This window comes from Hermetia illucens, chromosome 5 (assembly GCF_905115235.1).
Source record: "Hermetia illucens chromosome 5, iHerIll2.2.curated.20191125, whole genome shotgun sequence".
Taxonomy (NCBI): domain Eukaryota; kingdom Metazoa; phylum Arthropoda; class Insecta; order Diptera; family Stratiomyidae; genus Hermetia; species Hermetia illucens.
In genome coordinates, this window is record NC_051853.1 from 46401315 (window position 1) to 46423896 (window position 22582).

The 22582-nt window shown below is 40.0% G+C and overlaps 1 protein-coding gene across 1 annotated transcript in view; it reads left to right on the top strand.

The window, feature by feature from the left end:
* The window catches only part of LOC119657470 (TWiK family of potassium channels protein 7), a 71642-nt gene extending 68050 nt beyond the window's left edge, over window positions 1-3592 (top strand). The window contains exons 5-8 of the mRNA XM_038064389.1: window positions 2074-2268; window positions 2331-2446; window positions 2528-2620; window positions 3244-3592. Of these exons, the coding sequence (XP_037920317.1) occupies window positions 2074-2268; window positions 2331-2446; window positions 2528-2620; window positions 3244-3450 (611 nt within the window). The 3' untranslated portion in view covers window positions 3451-3592. The remainder of the gene's footprint in view (window positions 1-2073; window positions 2269-2330; window positions 2447-2527; window positions 2621-3243) is intronic.
* Window positions 3593-22582: the final 18990 nt, after the last annotated feature.

Below are 22582 nucleotides of genomic sequence, written 5' to 3' on the forward strand. Positions count from 1 at the left end.
AAAAAAACGGCCTTCACATGGGATGACCCCCTTAAAAAGTTATATCAATTGATGATGACCTTTGCAATTGAAATAAGTCAGGATACCGGAGGTTGGGCGTTTCTTATATGAAAAACTGTCTATGCATGATTTTCCATTCGTACAAAGCTTAGCATACAGAATATTCCGCTATATTTTGCCAAAACCCAAGGTACGCATATCTGCATACGTATCAACGGCGTAAATACGGTGTTCATCATCATCATCATCATCAACGGCGCAACAACCGGTATCCGGTCTAGGCCTGTCTTAATGAGGAACTCCAGACATCCCGGTTTTTCGCCGAGGTCCACCAATTCGATATCGCCATCGCTCCATCTTAGGCAGGGTCTGCCTCGTCTTCTTTTTCTACCATAGATATTGCCCTTATAGACTTTCCGGGTGGGATCATCCTCATCCATACGGATTAAGTGACCCGCCCACCGTAACCTATTGAGCCGGATTTTGTCCACAATCGGACGGTCATAGTATCGCTCATAGATTTCGTCATTGTGTAGGCTACGGAATCGTCCATCCTCATGTAGGGGGCCAAAAATTCTTCGGAGGATTCTTCTCTCGAACGCCGCCAAAAGTTCGCAATACGGTGTTCATTCTAAATAAATAAACATTATATGTGCGTAGCTAAGCTCATCTAGCGCATTTTCATGCACTTCCACTTTATTCCGCGTACACAAACATATTTGTTACTAACCGCAGGCTTTACTAGCACATACATATCCATACACATATCAACTTCGAGTAATTGACACCGATATGGAAATAATTAAAAAAAAAGCCAAGAGATGAAAACTAAAATGTCCCCATGGACCCCGCTGTTCATATAAAGTTCACTTTATATGGTGATGACGTCATACACGTCTCAGACTGCGAAAAAATTTACCTGAAGTGCGACATTTTGACCTTCTATAACTTTGTTAATAATAGTTGGATTACCTTCAAACTATTCAGAATTATGTCTTATGTTATCGACTATGTTGACGCCATTTTGTACTGCTGGGATGAACTTAAAGGGGGTTTTCCGGTAAATGTCTAAAACATGGTAATATGTATACTATTATTAATCTTATTTGTGCAGATATCGGAACCGGATGTATTTTGAGGCCTGGATTTCATCTAGATGCATCACTGTGATATTTTCACTTTTTGGGGCACACATCTTAAGCCCTATCCCCTATGGTTCACCCGATATCAGATAAATGTTCAGTTTCGAAAAGTAATAATCGAGCCCTTTCATTTGATATTCCATATAACTCAATTTTGTGAAAAACAAAATTTACACGTCCCCTTTCGCATGTGTAGGAAGTCCCCCTTCGAACTCAACACAAAATGACATCAATCACTACATGTAAGAAGACACACAAACTGCACGTTCTCACCAAATTTCGTGACAATCAGTTCAGCCGTTTCCAAGTAAATTGGCTGTGACAGACAGACAGATGAACAGACAGACATTGAATCGATTTTAATAAGGTTTTGTTTCACATAAAACCTTAAAAAGAGTGTCCATACCATGGACCAATTGTTCCCAAGCAAGTGGTATCAACCATTAAAATTTCTACGATCATAAACCGGACACTCTGTAGAGTCATTATTGGTTTGATATAAGGTACATACACCTTCAAATTAGAGGGAAAGCATATCTTGGTCCTTGGTCCTAACGACCCCTCCCACATCGAAAAAACGATTTAGCACTATTTCGACTTTTGACCGCGACAAAATATTTTTTTCTCAATTCTGCCGGGCAATATTCTTGTACAGTATCAAGTAAATTGAAATGACGGCTGTGTATGTTCAACACCGACCTTCTTACTTACCGATGGGATCCCCATAAAATATCTGCAATCAAATCCCTCAGGTCAAGTAATAATTTACTCTAAATTTTTGCTGAATCGTCCATGCACAAATTGATTCCCATATATTCGTATAGTGTTTCAAAGAGCATCAGTTTTCAGGAATTGCAATGTTAACAAACTCTCGTTGCATTGGGATAATAGAACGAAGTGCAAACCTTACGAGTCCCATTTGTCCTTGCAGGAAATAAGGAGTCACACTTAACCGGTGCCACTATAAAGTGGTCGTACGCTCTTTCATCCGTTCTATTCCTATGTGTGTACTTATCGATTGGCAGTAGCTTACTTCTAATTTGGGAGGACGAGTGGACATTCTTCGAGGGATTCTATTTTTGTTTTATCACAATGACAACCATTGGCTTCGGCGATATTGTTCCTAGTAAGCGTCTTTCATTCAGTGCCCGATGCAGATAAGACTAAATGGGTTTTTTCGTTTTATAGCGAAACCTAAATACATGCTGCTTTGTACCGTGTACATTCTTATCGGATTAGCTTTAACATCAACAATCATTGAATTAGTTCGGAGACAATACGCACAGAGTTGGCAACAGTTACAGGTAAACGTTTCCTTCGCTTTACGATAGTTTTTGATAGCACTTCCACTTCGATACTAACTTCTAATGTGACATGTTTTGCAGGCATTATCCGGACCAATGGCTGATACCCTGCGACGACTTGGAGAGCAAGCGGGATCTGGGATCGATTACAGCTCCATTCAGAAGGCCTTGCAAGTAAGTTTGTGCTGACACCCATTCGCATACATAATGAAGCAAGCTGGCTTCATTCACTAAACTAGGGGCAAAATTTTTTAAATGTATCTACAACCATTGTGGTTGCCTTAAATCTTTGCGAATATACATATATCTGCATACAATGAATGAGCAGAAAAAATATGAAGCAACATACAATTAGAGAATGAAGACCACAGAAGGCCCGACTACGTTACACTGCAGATGCGTATCACTGAAAAGATTCCGACTGAATGGGGAAGAAGTGAATAACTTGCGGAGAGTGGTTTCATAGATTCATTGAAACCAACTCCAAAATATTATTACACTCGTCACGTAAACGTGCGAAATTGTGATAATTATATTTGGCCACAAACTAGATGGATGAACATAATTTAGGAGATTTGATGTCATTAGAAGTAACGTGTGGAAAAGACATGTTCAGAATATCACGTCCCATACTCTGCCTCGTGTAGTTCATATTGAGATTAATTTAGTCACTTTTTTTAAATAAGTATGTAGAAACGTATGTTCTTTAATACAACATGAAGACTCTACTTGCGATAAATAATAATTAACTCCTTCAGTTCTTAATTTCTAACACATACTTCTTTTCAATTCTGCAGCTTTCGATTCCATCAATGCCCTCCATGCCAACGATGCCCAAGTGGAACTACAGCATAACATCCCCAGAGAAGAAGAATCACCAAAGTGAAATCGCTGCCCTTCAAGCGATAACGCAGGCTCTTCTGAAGGAAGTCAAGGAGGCCAATGAGCAAATCCAGCATCCTCCTAAAGTTTTACAAATTGTTATATATGAATCGTCCGTTTAAGACGTCGAAATACCTTTACAAAATAAGCCATTAGTAGAAAATGGTAGGATCAAATTCATTCGATTCGTTTCAAATCGAGTTCTTTCTTTCAAATATCACTCTGATGACGACTGCGATCACGTTGCATCAATAAAATGAATAATTCAAATGGAACTATGGTTGTTTTCATTGAAATCCTTGCCTAGGTTACTTTGAAAATATAAATATAGCCTTGGATTTAATAGCTTGAAATTTAAGTAGTTATTCATTTAGTGGAAGCGATTCATTCATAAGATATTCTCATCTATCTTGCTAGGCCGGATAGCCCCATACGCCCAGAACATCATTGGCCCATACCAAAGAGGCTTCACTCCAGGCAAATCAGCAACAGATCAGATTTTCTCTCTGCGGCAGGCGATGGAAAAACTGTTGAAATATGGACATCAGCTGCACTATCTCTTCATCGACTTTAAAGCACTGTACATGGTCATGAGGGAATTCGGTATCCCGACGAAATTAATAAGACTAACTTGGCTGACCCTGACCAATGTACGATGCCAGATAAAAGCAGCAGGATCACTCTCAAGACCATTCGACATCAACAACGGTCTACGACAAGGGGATGCCCTATCATGCGTCCTCTTTAACCTTGCCCTCGAGAAAGTGATCCGTGATGCTGAGGTAAATGCAAGAGGTACGATCCTCTTTAAGTCCACCCAACTACTGGCCTATGTTGATGATATCGACATCATGGGAAGAACCACCCGAGACGTACAAACTGCCTTCATCCTGATCGAGCAGGCGGCAATCGGCGCGAGATCTTGGGCTGCACATCAATGAAGGCAAGACAAAGTATATGGTGGCAACGTCAGTACCGAAAACCAACCAACCGACAACATCAAACCACACTGGTCAAACAGGAAGAATAAGGATAGGAGAATACAACTTTGAGACCGTTCATAATTTCTCCTATCTAGGGTCAAAAATCACAACCGATAACAGCTATGATGATGAAATCCGCGTACGGTTGTTATCAGCCAACAGAGCCTATTTCAGCTTACAAAAACTGTTTCGCTCGAAACTTCTCACCATTGGGTCAAAGCTCTTACTGTACAAAACAATGATCTTGCCAGTCCTCATGTATTCCTCGGAGACCTGGGTTCTTAACTGGAAAAATTGCGAACTCTTGGTCGCGTTCGAGAGAAGAATCCGCCGAAGAATTTTTGGCCCCCTACATGTGGATGGACGATTCCGTAGTCTACATAACGACGAAATCTATGAGCGATGCCATAACCGTCCGGTTGTGGATAAAATCCGTCTCAATAGGTTACGGTGGGCGGGTCACTTAATCCGTATGGATGAGGATGATCCAGCCCGGAAAGTCTATAAGGGCAATATCTATGGTAGAAAAAGAAGACGAGGCAGACCCTGCCTAAGATGGAGCGATGGCGTGGGTCAGGACGCCAGACAGCTTTTAGGGATATCGAATTGGAGGACCTCGGCGCAAAACCGGGATGTCTAGAGTTCCTTATTAAGGGAGGCCTAGACCGGATACCGGTTGTTGTTCCGTTGATGGTGAATTCATTCATCCTTTTAGAATTGTAAGTCATCACACACTTCACTTCCTAATCTAGACTGTGTTTTTCAGGTTCAGCGACCCGTAGAAACCCACAAATCGTCCTAAACTGTATTCATGGATCGACTAACACACAATCTACGACTATACTTTCTACCACCTTTCCCAAGCTTTATCATTTACGTTTGGCTTTGTGATTCCTTTATTCAAAATTAGTAGAATAGGAAGTATTTCTTTCGATCGATAAGCGGTGGAACCTTTTTACCTGGTTGGATTCAATTTTTTTAGAGTATTAAATGAATCAATTCAAGTCGACAATCATACCCGAATGCTAGTCAAAAAGAACTATAGTAATGAGTGCAATGAAATCAGTACTCCCAAACAATATAGCAAATAAATAAAAAATTAAAAAACAAAAAGTCCAAATAAATTAACTAATTCGAAAAATATGAGCGCCACCGATAAAATGCTAATAAAAGCTTAAGGGTGATGTCAAGGACATTAATGCCGTAAAACCAGCAGCAGCTTTACTACGTGCAAATTCAAGCCGAATAAATGCAACGATCAGTGGTCAATGGTAATATCGAACAACACACTCGTCATAAGGTGTGACTTCAGTGAAAGGGTCTCTAATGTGCTTGATCCACGGACGGTCCAGGGAGTCCTGAGTCCGCATCCACTTGATGACGGGCCGGACCACTTGGGAAGCAACTTACTTGTGGTCCACGGACTCCTCGTTTTGAGTTAAACACCCAAAACTTTTTAAAAAATGAAAAGTTTACTGACTTCAACCTTGGGTGTTTAATTAAAAACGAGTGGTCACAAGAGAGGAAGTAAGTTGCTGCTTTACCATTATATATAAATGGAGCGATTACCACATGTCACCATTTTCGGTCAACGCTGCTCCCAGGACAGAGGTGAGGCAGCATCTAATGAGTTGCCTCTGCCCAGAATGAAATTGTCAGCCAATCTTTTGTTTTTTAAAGTAAAAGTTTTTCTTCGAATTTGTAGAGATTCTGAAGGTAGTTCTAACACCCAGCCGCACAGAAGCTCACGTTGATACGACAGTCTACAGCGGGGCTGTAAAGAGAAAACGCGGGCCTGAGGTGGAAACTGTGCAGTAGAAACTGAGTTCGGGGTGAATATTCTGCGGACCCTCTTATCTTATCCCTTCCTTTCATGAATTAAGCTATTAATTTATATACCAGGCCTTGAAAAACGCTAAGCCCGGAAATCACCTCCTTTCGACACCCCGCTAGTCAAGCGCGCAACAGGCAAAGCAAAAGACATAAACAAGCAAGGAAAAGGAGCTTCAGGTTCAACCAAAACAGGAGAAGGTGAGTCACGAAATATCTTGAATTAAAAAATCAAAAACTAACTTTTACAAATTTCAACCGCTTCAAAATTGACAGGTACCATCCGAACCAAAACGCCTATACACTTTTCCAGAAATAGCGCAATACTTGTCCAACAAATTTGATACGGCACAACTTTTCCCATTATAATTGCCTTTTTCAAACCTCCTGCTTTGTAAATATTTGATCGCCTACGGTCCCAAACAATTTTGCAATACCAATGACAGGACATAACACCTAACATTAACGTACACGATAACATAATTAAAGGATTTCAGCTAGCGAATCGACTCATACGTCCACCGCTAATAGTCTTGATTTCATGAACGCAAAGTAGCAACTAAATACTGGATCCAGATTATTGTTGATCAAACTTCTGTCAAATGAATAAGTATCAAACAAAATCGTCAAGCAAAGGGGTCGTGAAGAGAGTGAAGGAATTGGAATATTATATGAAGAATTAGTGCCAGTAGATACCTTAATTATAATATTCCGCAATCTTGGCTCTATTTCGTTCAACTTTCTGCAGGACATGCATCTCCAGAAAACCAAAATTCACAATTTCTGTAAAGGAAAGGATGGGTAAATGGAGAAAAATCCAATCCCCCTCCCGGTTACTATCTCCAAAGTGGTTTTACGCATCAGTCAGAAGCATCTTCCTCAAAATATAGCCTCCCCCCACCCCGAAAAAAAACAGAATTCTTCGTGAAACTCTTTTTCTACCACCACAACCCCCACACACATGATCACAACCTTGGAACTAAAATTAAAGAGTTAGACAGTATAATAAGAAAAGGTCAGCTGAACTATAATAGATGATATTCAGTCCTATTAGGACCGTAAAAAGAAAAGTTGGACCCAAATGCGGGTCCACTATTATCCCTTTTTTTCATTCTTTTCTGGGTCCCCGAGGAAACCCCCAGTATCCCCCTTTCCCACTCCTCTCTCCAGTCCTATCAGTGCTTTCTATTCCTTCTACTCAATGATTTCATATTAAACATACTAAACTCTCCCTTCCTCCACTCGTACTCCTGAAAAGGATGAAAAAAGGTTTATCAGACAAGGTCGCAAGGTTTGCTGAAGAGAGTGATGTATTTCTGAATCGAAACGCTAGCTGTAACGAAACGTGAATGCACCATTACACTCCCAAGTCGAAAAGACTCAATATGGATTGGACGAAAAAATGGGAAACAACTCCAATCAAGCCCAAGAATCGACTTCAGCAATGGTAAGCGTTTGAAACAGCCTGCTTAGGCCGTCAAGGCAGTTTGCCCATAATTTTTTGCATATGAAACGCACAGTCAATGCTGTCTCCAATTGCAATCTGTCGGAAGAAGTTACGGCATATCGGTGCAAGAGGCGAAACCAACCGATTTGAGATATCATCCGCCTTCATGACCCTATATTCCAGCTCCAATAGTCTTGAAACTTAACGAAATGCACTGGATACAATGTAATCATTCTCCCTTCAGTTCAACATTATTGCCTTGAGATTTGAGCCGCTTAAGCAAGCTTTAGGAAGGTAGCGAATCAAAGATGATGCGGGAGTGGAGGTTAGGACTATGAATGCCCATGCGTGTAGTGAGTAACATCGTTCTACGTTGAATTCAAGGAGGGATCCCCATACAAGCAAAAGGAGGACTAATTTTTTTTTACCGAATAGAGCCACGTGAGGTATAAAATGAAAGGCCTCGATTGATACCTTCAAAGGTGGCCTTAGTTCTAACATTTGATACAAAAAAGAAGTTGTGGGCCGGGAATTGATCATTTATTTCAAGAACTCTTCTTAAGAAGCTACTCAACCGAAAACTCTGAAGAAATCACCAAGCTGCCACTATTCAGTATCTAGGCTCCGAAATACCCCCACACCGATATCTGCTCAAATAAAGTTAGCAGTAGTATATTAGTAAAATTTTAGAAATTGAGTATAACCCCTACTTCAAGTTCACCCTTGAATTGCAGTAATATAGACTATAGCATAGAGAACGATACCGTAATTTAGTGGAAATGACACTACTACTAACCAAAGTAATAGGTCAAAATTGTGGCTTTTATGCAAATGTACTCCAATCTAGGACTTCAAATGTAAAATAAATAGTCTGACATAATATGTCCATATATACATGTACATTACAAGCTAGGTGCAGATGGGACAAATGTCCACTCAAATAGTCTTATATAAGAAATACAACCTTTCATACGTGAAGCGTTCAGCTGCCGGTATCCCGTCTTGTTCTTCTTGCTGCCTTGGCTAGAAGATGCAACAAGAGTTAAATTCTTTCTGTAGCGGGGCAGATGACAATAGGATATTTGGACATAGCTGCAAAAATCATGCCGTTTCTGGAGACTAAAAGGCTGCGCCCCTGATGAGATCTCAGCACCAGGAAGCACTCCTTACATCTAGGTGACCTAATGAAAATTAGTCAATTTCGTCACCTTATGATAGTACAGTTTCAAAATTTTGTTGTTTAAATCTCGTCCTCCTGCGAGAAGTTCGTAAAGTTTAAACTTTAAGGTGGAAATCCAACTTCACCGACAGATTATTTGGGGTGCAAGATCCAATCAAGTGGGAAACCCGAAACTCGACGCCTCAGATGTGAAAGGTTTTGCTGATTTTTAATGTAAGAATATTGGGTACACGATCGTTCCATTTATACAGTTCGTAGTGTATATACGTTGAATATACCCCATATTCAATACAAAATGGTATTCACATTTTATATATTAGCAAATAGTAATTTGACACGAAAGAGGCAAGTTTGACCTCTCAAAACTTTGTTAATGATATCTACAAAACTTTCTAGTACGCAACTTCATATTAAAACCTATATTACAGCAATTTTACGAGCCTAAGATGAATTTAAGGGGGTTTGTATTAAATTTGCCAATAATATACTATTATTAACTTTTTTTAGAGATTTTTCCGTTGGGTAGATTCTGAAAACGAGTCATTGAAGTAATTGACCATCTTTGGCCCTCCGCATTCCTTCCCTTTACAATCAATCTATACCTGCTTCTGAAAATACCAATCAAAACCTTTCATTTGATACCCCATATGGCTATATTCGGTGAAAACAAATGTTGAACCCATCCTTTAGGTATGTGGGGGCCTCCACGTGTCCTTCACGCATTCCAAAGTTTCTACCAAATTTAGTGTTAGTAAATATAGCCATTTCTGAACAAAGTGCCTGTAACAGACAAACTGTAAACCAATTTAGTTGATTTTAGGAGGGCCTCAAAATATATCTAATATTGGTATCTTATGAAATATCAAAAATTTACTGGGAAACCTCCAGTACTCCGTTATGGAAGACAAATTTTTGCAGAAATAGAATCACAGTACGAATCATGAGACAGGAATGTTTTACACAAATCCTACTATAACTAATAAAGTCACAATAGGTCTAATTCGTACCTCTCTTATGAATTTACTGCTTCCTAAGACCACATTTTTAAATTTATCAATACCATCCTAACCGGAAATAACCCAGCCAAAGTACCTTAAAAAAGAAAAACAAAACCTTTCGTACCTGAAACACCGAGCTTCCGACCTTGCGGTTTTTGCGTTAATTCGTGGAAAAAAGGCACAATGATAGCGCATTAAGAAAAAACATTCGAAGAATATTGTGTAAAATTTTCATGAAAAAATATTAAAAACTAAAGCAATGGCAGCAATTATTCGGAAGCGTTTCGGAAAAAAGTAGAATTGCAGTGCCCCTCATAACTCGGTGCTGGATCATCTGAAATCAGAAAAAAAATTCTTCCATTAGATGATTACTTCCCCGCGTCACTTTGGAAGGGTTTTTCGAAATTTCAATTTTTCACTTTTTGGGAACACTTTGAAGTGAAAAACGCAATTTTTGCGGAAAGAATGGGCTAATTTATTATTGCAAAATAAAAAAATATTAAAAAATTTTAAAAATAAAACTCTTTGAGTTGTGAGAAAAACTCTTTTAAGCTTCAAACACTAAAAAAAATTGGAAATAAAACGTTCATAAACGAGCTTTATCGGCTTAGCTCACACTGGATCACCACAAAAGATGATGCCTCCTATAATCTGCTTTTCAGATCCCAGCTTCACTGGGCTTATCGGGTCCATTCATAGCCGCTTGGTCCTCTGACATTTCGCTCCAGGAAGGCATATTCATAGACTGATTTGACGGCATCCAAAACATCCTTGGGAAGAGCAATATACGCGTGTTTGAACGAATCCAATGCATTAGCAGCTGCAGGTTTTTGCCATTCGCACCACGAGTCCACGCTGAGTCATATATAAGGCAGATGATGTTTTCCTGGTGTCCAATAGCCCCACTCCTCATTTTCGGCTTTATTTTCTGGTCTGATTGCTCCCCATCCCAAATGGAGCGACTCCGCCTCAAGGAACGCAGGATCTTTCGCCACTGCGCCAACATCTTTAAAAACGAAGACCGCTCCAAGTACATTTCCAACCAGATCCTCTACGAGTTCTGTCAAACCCCACGCATCGATGCCTTCCTTGCCCGTCATGCCCTCAACTTCCTGGTCAAGTGTCAATCCCATCCCAATCCTCTTGTCACCAAAGCCATGCAGATCGAGATCGTTGAAGATAACCTTCTTCGGGCTCATCTGTTCCCCCAGATTCTCTTATCCCTCCAGTCCCAGAACCGTCTGTTCGTTGCCCTAGGTAGAGTAGTCTTCTACACAGGTAACTTCTCCGACTCCCAATTTTTTAAACCTACCCATCACTAGCGCCCCTCCCAGCTGTTAAGTCCCATCCCTCTCCCGCATGTCACCCATCCTACCCCAGTCCTCCCTGTTTTTATATATGCTAAACGAGTCGAGGTTTTTTTCGACTTTTCCTCCAAAATGACATGTATATACTTTTTCACATAACCTTTTTAGCAATAAGTTAGGTTAAGCTTTATGTTATACCTTAGATTAAATTTAACTGTTAAGGTAGTCCCTAAGTTAGTTTATGTTGATTCATTCCAGGAAATAAAAAATTATTGTTTTTTGCTGGTCTCCAATAGCGAAAATAATCTCAAGCAACTTATCCAAAAATGGAATGATCGCCTGCATGCAACACACTGTCAGATTGAATCTGAATAAAGCTGAATTTTTGACGACTGATCCCCATGAAGCAGGCGCTATCTATCTGCCCAACTAAGCGATTTCAATATCTCAGGTCAATGCTAACTGCAAATGGAGAACTGCTTTGTGTTTCCATAAGTGGTGTTCTTTGTGATCGACTTATCATCGAACGTCTCAAATCTAAAATTTACTGAAATGTCGTCCGCCCTGTCGCCCTTTATGGTTCTGAGTGTTAGCGCGTCTCGCGGTAATGGAGACGAAGATGTTGCGTTTGACTAGTGACATAACATGACTTGATCATATCCGAAATGAGGATATCCGCGATCAATTTGGGGTTGTATCGATCGTGAAAAAAATTGCAAGAGAAGCGTTTTCGATGGTAATTCGCGCTAACGAGAATTCACTTACTAATATTGGTCTGAAAATCGACCAAAAGGCCGGCCGAAACAACAATGGCTTGATACGCCAGATGGGGATCTGAAATCCTTGCGATTGCATCCAGATTAGGCTTTTGATGAAACGAAATGGCGAAACCGATCACGATGAAGCGACCCCGCTTGTGAACGGGACAAAGGCTGAAGAATAAGAAAAAGATACCCGAAATATGATCAATTTACTAATATTTTATCTCTTAGGGAGAAGTAATTTGACGCGAAATTATCAATTATGTTAATAATTGCATGATTCCCACCAAACTTCCCAATATGATGTTTCCCTTTAAAGTCTATCTTGCTGCAAAATTTTGCGGATCTAGGGTGAACTTAATGTACAACCCAAATGCAATTCGAATAATATAACTAAACGAAGTATTGTCAGAATATGATAAAAGGCCTTTAAAAGTCATATGGGTACCTCCTGGAAGCTTCCCTTTTGTATTGGAAGTTCTGCTTAATGTGAAACGTATACGGAATTAATAACCACATTTAATTACCACAGGGCTCGGGTTTGAGAAGCCATCTTTTATTTCGCAAGGAGACTAAATTGTCAATTATTCCTTTTCTACTCCCAAAAATCTAGAAATTTCCCCGTCATTCAGACTGTAGAACTGTCTCCCCGCTTTGATTTCAATCGGCTGCGACATAAAAGTGGAAAAATTAATTCAATAGGCGTCATTCGTTATAGACTATGTAGCAATACTCGTACTTCCAAATATTCGATTATGATCGTCTAGTTTCAAGCAATTGAAACTTATGACATTATGCTGACAACAGTGAATTTATTGGAATACTTTTACAATATTTAGCCACAGATTGGAAGCTTTAACGCTGATAATAGTAATATTCCTTGATTTATCTTTTGAATATTGAGTTCAAAAGATTATGGATTGACAAATGTTATAAATTACAATGATCGGCTTTGGAACCGAATAGAAATATTGCTGATGGGGCCAACTATAATAAGAACAAATTAAGGGGTGATTTATTTATTAGATACTGAGCCATTAAGCATCATTGTAAATGTTCCTACTTCTGAAACTTAAGACAAAAGTAGTGAAGGCAGAGAATACCATATATGTATAGTGTAACATATTACTTGAATGATAGTTTATGATTCCAATAAATACTAAATAATATCAAACACAAACACCTTTGATTATAACCGAGTCAATCAATAAGTCGTCGAAACGAAACGAAACTTCATTGTCATCCTATACATCGACATTAGTACTGCAGGACATTTCATCATCATCATCATCAACGGCGCAACAACCGATATCCGGTCTAGGCCTGCCTTAATAAGGAACTGCAGACATCCCGATTTTGCGCTGAGGTCCACCAATTCGACATCCCTAAAAGCTGTCTGGCGTCCTGGCCTACGCCATCGCTCCATCTTAGGCAGGGTCTGCCCCGTCTTCTTTTTCTACCATAGATATTGCCCTTATAGACTTTCCGGGTGGGATCATCCTCATCCATACGGATTAAGTGACCTGCCCACCGTAACCTATTGAGCCGGATTTTATCCACAACCGGACGGTCATGGTATCGCTCATAGATTTCGTCATTGTGTAGGCTACGGAATCGTCCATCCTCATGTAGAGGACCAAAAATTCTTCGGAGGATTCTTCTCTCGAACGCGGCCAAGAGTTCGCAATTTTTCTTGCTAAAAACCCAAGTTTCCGAAGAATACATGAGGACTGGCAAGATAGTCTTGTACAGTAAGAGCTTTGACCCTATGGTGAGACGTTTCGAGCGGAAAAATTTTTGTAAGCTGAAAGAGGCTAGGTGGTCAAAGGGTAGTATAGGTCCCAGGGGGAAACGTGGATTGGTACCCACGATGGAGTATAAAACCTGGGAAATGCCTGCTGAACCAACACCAACAGCTTTACTACCAAACTCTATCTCTACCTCCACGTGGTGACCGCTGGGAGCTCTTTCTTAACGAAAAGCTGCAGACGGAGAAGGATGAAGGCGAGTCTCCCGCGCCTAAAAACGGGACAAATTGTACCAACTGGTCCTCCAGGTTGAGGGTTGGGTAGGGCTGACAACCCTACACGGAAAACAACTTGTTACGAAGCCACAACAGGAGTCTCGGACTGCAGGACATTTGGAGACAAAAACTAGCAATTTTCTTTCTGTAAGCAGCTTGCAGCTCCTTAAACGTTCTGACCGTTGCCCTTTTCATCAGCATCGGTATCTGGAAATTAAGAGAAGTCAGTTGGGCCCTTGGGCATATTCTTGTAACCGTAATGATCGACTCATAATCCACTCTTTGGATTTTCTGGAACTCCCTGCCTGCCGTGCTCATTTAATTGTGTCCGCCCTACCGTACCGTATATAATCGTTGGCCTCCATACTATAGTATATAGTATTTTTGGATTGGACCATTATTTCTTCCCTCTTATGGATCTTAAACAATTCTTGTAAGTTTTTTTAAATATGAATAGTTCTGATGAATGTTTCCCAAAGTGTTGTCTGATGCTACTGAATACTATAACCTGGAATTTCGATCAAATTCACTCACTTTGCAGCGAGTAAAAGCGCACAAAAGTACTCCTACCTTGATGAAAGTTCAAATGTCGGTAAAAGTAATAAGCGTAGCCATGACTTCTAAGGCAACTAAACTCTACAGTACTGAAATGCAATTAACGCAATTGCAATGAACTGAACATGCTTTGCAAAGTGTTTGTCACCCTATTTGATTACGCATATTCAAATCTGATATTCATTTGAATTTATTAGGGTAATCAGGTCACGTATGTAGCGAATCCATGCGCACTTGCAAACTAACGTAACTGCATTGTTAACGCATTACACTCATTACCCGCAGAATAAGCGAACAAACGAGATTTGAGTATTCAATGACCGTAGGTAATGGGGTTGTATTAAAATCAAGAGAATTTTTCTAGTCTTATGTCTTTCCGAAATGGGAAATTCTTTCAGTAATGATTGTGTTTTCTCAAAGAAACGTATTAAAGAAAATTCAGAATACCAGTTAGAACCGAAAACCTATTATGTAAATATTGAAAATAGATTTGGACAGCAGGATGGACTAATTTTCTTTTGAGAGCCAGTTGGGGGGTCAAGTAGAATACAATAAACAATTTGGGGCCCATGATTACAGAAACCAGGAAATTCGTCTTGCCTCCAAGTAAGAAGACTTTGTTAATGGGTGAAAGGGAGATCGAATCACCAAAAACTGGAGCGAAAATATCCATATTTTTGAAGTAACTTTGGAAGCACTAGCCTGCGGAGCAAGTGACAATGCTAAAAGACTCCAATTTGTGTCGAGCATGAGCCATTGGGGCTCTACCTACGAGGTTGTCATGCTCTTACTCTAAATACCTTCGGCTCTGGTGCAAAGAGGGACTTCCTCAATACCTCCAGTTACTGAAAAGGAAATGCAAAAAACCTACCAACGTATTTTGAACAACAAAGCTCCGGGATTGGTCTTTGAAGCACCATGGGATCCATCTGTTAGAAAGAGCGATACACAATAAACTGCTTCGTTCATTGAGAGAATCAGTGGTTCATCAAAGCGGGGGAGAAATTTGAATGTGGTGGGCTACATAACTCGATTAATCGTGAATTGCCTTACAGGGAGAGTCCCTACATACTAGACGGATAAAGGGTCTCGATAGTATATTGCTACAATAGAAGTTCCTCAAACCTCCTTATGAAGAACAATATATAATGAAATGGCTGGCATCCGCGTTCCAAAGGAGGCAGCGAATATCAGTTTTGCGTAAGATCTGGAGGGAGTTGTAGTTACGAAGCGTTTCCAAGACACGGCGGAGAAAAAGGCGAAGATGGTCCTTGTCAGCACCCGCAGAAAAAGCACAAAAGTCATCTAAAAAGCGTTGATTAAATACTTGGTGGTGATGATCAATATCAGGATGAGTTTCAAGGGGTACTTAAATTATGGCGGGGAGAAGGTAGCAAAGATAGCATATGTTTTGTAAGAAGGATGCCTAACATCGAAAGACAGAAGTGCAATTGCAGGATGTCCTCCACATCCTGCTATATACATTAGCTACATTACCTAGCATCGTGAATGGGAGGAGAATGGTTTCGCTATATCTTCTAATTGCACTGAGACGTTGCCGCACCTTTAGAATACCAATAAATGATGCGGGACAAACCCGAAAATTGTCTTCATAGATATTCTCACAATTGAGGCACATTTGCGGGTTGCGGATTTCCGAAAAGCAATTGAAAGGAAATTATAGAAAAGATGGCACCAATGGTGAATAAAATGAAATATACTAGTCCCGTTCGAAGTTCAACATTATTTTTTATCAAAAAAAAAATACACGGTAATTTTGAAATTAACACAACATCAATTTATTTCCGTTTTTATGGTGTCTTGGGAAAAAAATGATCTCACTTGGAAAAGCACATAGACCTCTGTGATGTGGTTTGAAATTAAAAAAAAAATTTGTTTTCATACTATAGCCTAATCATAAGGTGTCCAAACTCGAATATAAAAATATTTTTTTAAAAATTAAAATATGCCGAGATTTAAAAAAAAAAATCGTTTTTCATTCCAAATAATTTAAAAAAATAATAATAATTAATTTATTATTACAAAGTTAAATATTTTTGACACTCCTCACCTAGATATGTATATATGGAACAACAGATTCAAAATTCAGCTAGGTCGGGGATCATGCCTGCTATCACACAAGCTGCTTCCCCTGATGTTGTACGGCAAACGCACGGCGTTCGCAATGCACTCAATTGATATGGGGCTGCAATTTTTTTCTATTTGCTTCCAACTTCAAAGACGCTGCCCAGACTGAAGCTGCATAAAGCAAGGTGGAGCTGACAACTCTCGAGATCAGGAGCCGACGGCTTTGTCTAGGACTACCTATATTTGGTAACATTCTTGCCAACAATGCAGCCACTCTGGGAGCTTTAGTTGCTAAATTTTCAAAATGGCGCTGAAATTCTGTCATTAGTCAACCATGACTCCTAGGCATTGGCTGCGACTGTATGATGTGTTCACAAATCCTGATCTTTATCGACGTTTGCTCCCTTCGCTTGATAATCGAAACTACCTCGATTTTGTGCTCCGCGAGCATCAGACCAGCTTCCTCTAGCCAAGCATTATCTCAAAAACCGCCTCGTTTGTGAGTACCTCGATCTCATCAATATCTTGCGCCACGATAGTCACTTCGGTATCGTCTGCAAAGTCAATGATTGTCACTCCTTTGGGTAGTTACAACTTTAAAATCCCGTCATACATTATTATCCACAGGAGAGCACCGCGTAATGATCCTTGTGGCACCCCGCAGGTTGTTGTATACGTCTTAGGCCCATCGTCCGAATCGTAACACAATATCCTTTCCCGGAGAAATTCCATGACTATGTGCACCCGGTATTTAGGAGCGCCCAATTTAACTAAAGCCGAAATTATTTTGCTCCATTTTGCCGTCTTAAAGGCATTCTTCACGTCGAGAGTAACTACCGCGCAAGATTTATTGGCTCAATTACTTTTTCTGATGATGGCATTGACAATTGGTCTTGCCTTTTGAAACCAGAACTGTCTGTCTGGGAGCCCACCCTCTTTTTCTGTGATTGATGCAAGCCTAATGAAGATCACCCGTTCGAAAAGTTTTCCGATGCCGTTTAGCAGGCACATAGGTCTATAAGACGAAAGATCACCCAATGGTTTATTTGGCTTCGGGATCAGCACAAGCTTCTGTTTCCTCCACTGTTCCAGGAAAATCCCATCTATGAGGCACGTCGTAAATATTTCAGCAAGCCACCTTGGAACTGTTTCGACGGCCACTGTCAGTGCTTTATTCGGAATGCCGTCTTAACCTTGGGCTTTATTTTCAGCAATCTTCTTCGCGGCTCCCAGGACTCCTTCAATGGTTACCTCGGGAATTTCACCGGGATCTATCTGGACAGTGGGTAGGTTCGGTTCACTTGAAATTTGTGGAAACGATATCCCGCAGCAAATTAGGGTTGGTGATCGGCGGTGAGTGCTTACCCTTGATTCATGCTATAACTGCCTTGTATGCACCTCCCCGTGTGTTGAAGTCCGCTTACTTGCATAACCTCTTGAAGTGTTCAGCATTACTTCTAGAGATGGCTTCTTGCAATTCTTTCCTCGCCTTCTTATATCGATTGTGCAACTTTTCAGTCTCAGATCGATTTCTGGTACATTGGCTGTGTCTTCTGACTTTAAGGCGAACTTTACGAGGTTCTTCGATTTCGGCATTCGACCAAAAGTTCGTTTGTTGAGTACCATGCGGCGGGGCGTGGAAGCGTCACACGCTTTTTGTATCTTTTCAAGAACCTATGCCACCTTTTCTCGTGCATTTCTCACCAGCATCGCACTATCACTAACAAAGTTATAATAAGTCAAAGTTGTCACTTCTTTGGAAATTCTAGATTTTGAATGTCAATATCACCCGAAAGTGGATATTCTAACATATTATATGCGTATATTACGTGTTACGTACTAATGAGACAAATTCACACTCAAATGTCTTTATAAAGGAAATACACAAAACCTATCATACCTGATGGGTCCAGGTTCCGGTTTTTCGACTTGTTAAGATTTTGTGTGATACAAAACCTTATTAGAATCGAATCGATATCTCTCTGCACGTCTGTGTATCTGTCTGCCACACCCGATTTATTCGGAAACGGCTATACCGATTGTCACGAAAATTGGTGAAATCACGTGGTCTGTTGTTCCCTTTACATGCAGCAAGTGGCGCAATTTTGTACTAAGTTTGAGGGCGGCTCCCCATACGTGTGAATGGAGGGTGCAATTCTTTTTTTCACAGAATGTAGCCATGTGGGGTATCATATGAAAGGGCTCAATTGGTACTTTCTAAAACTGATCTCATATTTCATATGAAGTGGAAGGTACGGGAGTGAGGGAGCTCAAAATATGACCTTCAAAAAGTGTAACAGGTCTCGTTCTCAGAACCTATCCAACAAAAAAATCTGAAAAAAAAGTCACAGTGGTGTATCTGAGCGAAATCTAGGCCTCAAAATACATCCCGTTCCAATATTTGTACAAATAAAGTTAATAATAGTATATTAGCATAATTTAGAAATTTTGCCGGAAACCCCCCTTAAGTTCAAAAATTTGGTACTTAAGGATAACATAAGGCATAAGTTTGAAGAAAATCCAACTGTTATAACAAAGTTAGAGAAAGTGAAACTTTTACATTTTGTGTTAGTTTTGTGGCACGCACAACTTCACGTTGCCAAAGACATACTAAGACAAGATCAATATAAACCAATGCAGAACTTAAAACTAGTGACATACATGCAACTTTCATCGCCACGCTGCTCCCTGCGCAGAGGTGAGGAGGCGTCTGTTAATTGCCCATACCCTGGACGAAATCGTTAGCCATTCTTTCTATTTTTCGAAAAAGGGAAGCCTGGGAGAACCAACAGTTTTATTCCATTTTATGCAGGATGGAGCTCTTTGCCACAACCCGATCTGTAAAAATATCTTTGAAAAAAAAGTCCCTTTGCTGGATCGGTCAAGTAATAGTGCTGAAATGAAGTCAATCCACGCTGCTCCTAGAGCAGAGGTGATGCAACGTCTGCTCAGTTGGTTCTGTCCTGGTATGAAACCCTAAGTCGTCTTCACCTCTTAATTTTTGCTCTATTTAGATTTTATCAATAAACCCAAATTGTACCCTAGCTTGTAGTGAGCTCGCTATCAGTAAAGCACGCGGTGCAGTAGATAGATTCACTATCTTCTTCCGAAACGAAAACTAGGTTCGACAACCGATTCCTGCAAATGGAGGCCCAAAAACTTCTTCATAAAAACTAATTAAGCGTTAATGTTAGACGTCAGCAGGGCAAAAAATCGCCATTCGCCATTGGCCACATTCCTCAGGCCTGCTTAATAGTAAATAATCACCTTAAACACATTATTTCCTTGATACTCCTAGCTTTGTAAGGGTACATAGTTCATAATACGCAGAATATTGTAATGTGCTATTTTACAAAGTAGCACATCAGACTAGAATTAGTTAAAAGCAAAAAAAAGTAGATCAAATTAGAAATAAGTATTTATTTATGTAATTAGGTTGGATCAGGTTAAGAAAGTCAAATAAATCGGGTAGTTTGGTAATATTGTTACGTTGGTCAAAAAATATCAAACTAAAGTAATTAAGCAAATTTAAACTAGAATAGAATATTGAGGAGGTCAAAGAGTCCACCAATTGAAATAATAATTAAATTTAAGATAGAATTATGCACGTAGTATATCGTTAAGCAATATTCAAAAATAAAACCAAAATAACAAAAGCACCCATCGGCTGAGTGCGGTCCTACTTTACCACGGTTGCGGGGAGCGCAGCAGCGGGAACGGAACAAATAGTGATACTGGGCGTAACCGCCAACAAAGAGCGGTTTTCAATTCAAAAAAGATAATATTTGAAAAGCTTGTAAAGGACTCTACAGGGGTTGCACAAACAGTAAATCCACTGGTCTCCAACTAGTCACTATGTACATTAGAATTATTGAAAGTCACTCAGTTCTTTCATCTATTATACTTATGCTGCGAAAGTGATCTTCTGGATTTAGCCAAATGAATTGATAATGATCTGATATTTGCTAATTTAAAACCACAGCACTTGACTGTTAATGGGAAGATCAAACATGAGGCCCCAACATACACACATGCATAGATGTACACATATGGATTTATGTAAATTATGTTAATTGCAAGAATCTTCCCCGATGTTGATTCTCTGAGAATTCTGCATAGATACAGATCGCTGCAATTAGGAAAATAGTACCAAGTGCTTACATGTACTCGTCCATATGTATCTGCGTGTGTGGACTCATAAGTGTCAGCAAACATACCATTCATATGGAAATGTGCGTGGAATGAAAGTGAGCATGAATTAAACGGGGCAGAAGTGGCAGCTTTTATCGGTGCAGACTAGACAGACTTCTGGATAAGTTCTAGCTCACGCACTGACACACTTTGCATTGATTAAGATACTTGAATCATTGTGTATTCACCCATAATACAATAAAATGTTAATATCTTGATTGAGTCTGTTGGTCAGTAGTAGGAGGTACTATCTTTCTATTGAATTTTATAACATAATAGTGTAATCTGATTACGTGCATGCGTTACATTATGTCAATATTGAGTGCATAAAATTATATGTTATGTAAAATATAGATTAACTCAAGAAACTCTAATTAGATTTGCGCGACTTTAACAGCTTTGATTTATTCAAGATAGTTACACATATTTGAAATATTGGATACAAGAAATAATTTCGGGATCTTTGAATACGCCTGAAACTGGAAGTTTAGTTCCTCAGGTCTGAAAGGTTTCATTACTATTTATATTTGCTTAGCAGGTGAACTTGATTATATTTATTGGGTTGAAGGAAATTCTAAAGTGGCTGCTATGTAGTATAACTAGCAAGAAAATTCCTGGGGTGCGTATAGGCATTTAGTATACCACGTATCCCATGCATGTTGGACATATTATTAGACACACTAAGAATTTTATATACTCGTAAATTCATTTCCCTCGACGATTACCTACCTTCTCGTTGTGAAGGAGCTCAGTAAGGAGGATCCTCTGGGCAATCAGAGGTGAAACCTGAAGTTAAGCGGTAATCCAAACCCCAAGCCAAGGTGTGACCACCCTGCCGAGAGCTGAATGGTCATAAATCACTATGAACTCTGTTGTACAGGCGACCTCCAGTTTCAAATAGCCTAGTCTCGGCAAAAATGGACTCTGCCGAGATCAAATTATTTTCCCCGGTAACACAAAGATCATCGCCCCAACTAAGAAAAAATTAAAAACCGAAAGAACAAAAGAAAACAACAACACTTCGATCATAACGATAAAACCCTGAACTGAAGACGGTTTCCGAACCCCATCCAGCGTATCACCGTTGCTTCGGCCGGCCTCTTGGTCGTTTACCATCGACTTCGATGTTCAGACCAATCTTGGCACGTGAATCCTCGCTATTCCACGATCCCACCCACGAACCCAATATCTATTGCGGATATCCTCATTTCGGATGTAACCAAAACATGTCACGCCATTTGTCCAACGCAGCATCTTCGTTTCCATTACCGCAAGACGCCATTTACTGTCTTTTATAGTCGGCCAACACTCAGCACCATAGAGAGCGACAGGACGGACGACATCGCGGGAAATTTTAGATTTGAGACGTTCGTTGATATGTCGACCACAAAGAACACCAGTTGTGGAACGCCACTTCATCCAGGTTATGTTAATGCGTGAAGCAATTTCATCACGCAGTTCTCCATTGGGTGATAGTGTTAACCCGAGGTATTTAAATCGCTCAGTTCTTGGCAGGTCACTGCCATAGATAGTGATTGAGTCTGTTTCATGGGGATCGGTCGTCAAAAATTCAGTTTTATTTAGATTCAATTTGAGACCGTGTTGCATGAGGCGATCATTCCATTTTTGAATAAGTTACTATACCCCCCATACTTCCAACTTTACTTTTCGGAGCGTGGTAGAGCAGAGAGAGAGAGTTTTTCTGGCACTAAGTGTTATCGTAGAGCATACCAGATGAGTTTATGTGACAAACGGTCAAACGCTTTCTCCAGATCCAGAAATGCAATGTAAAAAGGACCATGCTTCTTATGGTGTTTCTCCATGAATAACCGCGCAGCGTGTATTGCATCAGTCGTTCCGCAGTTTTTGACAAATCCGGCTTGATTCAGGG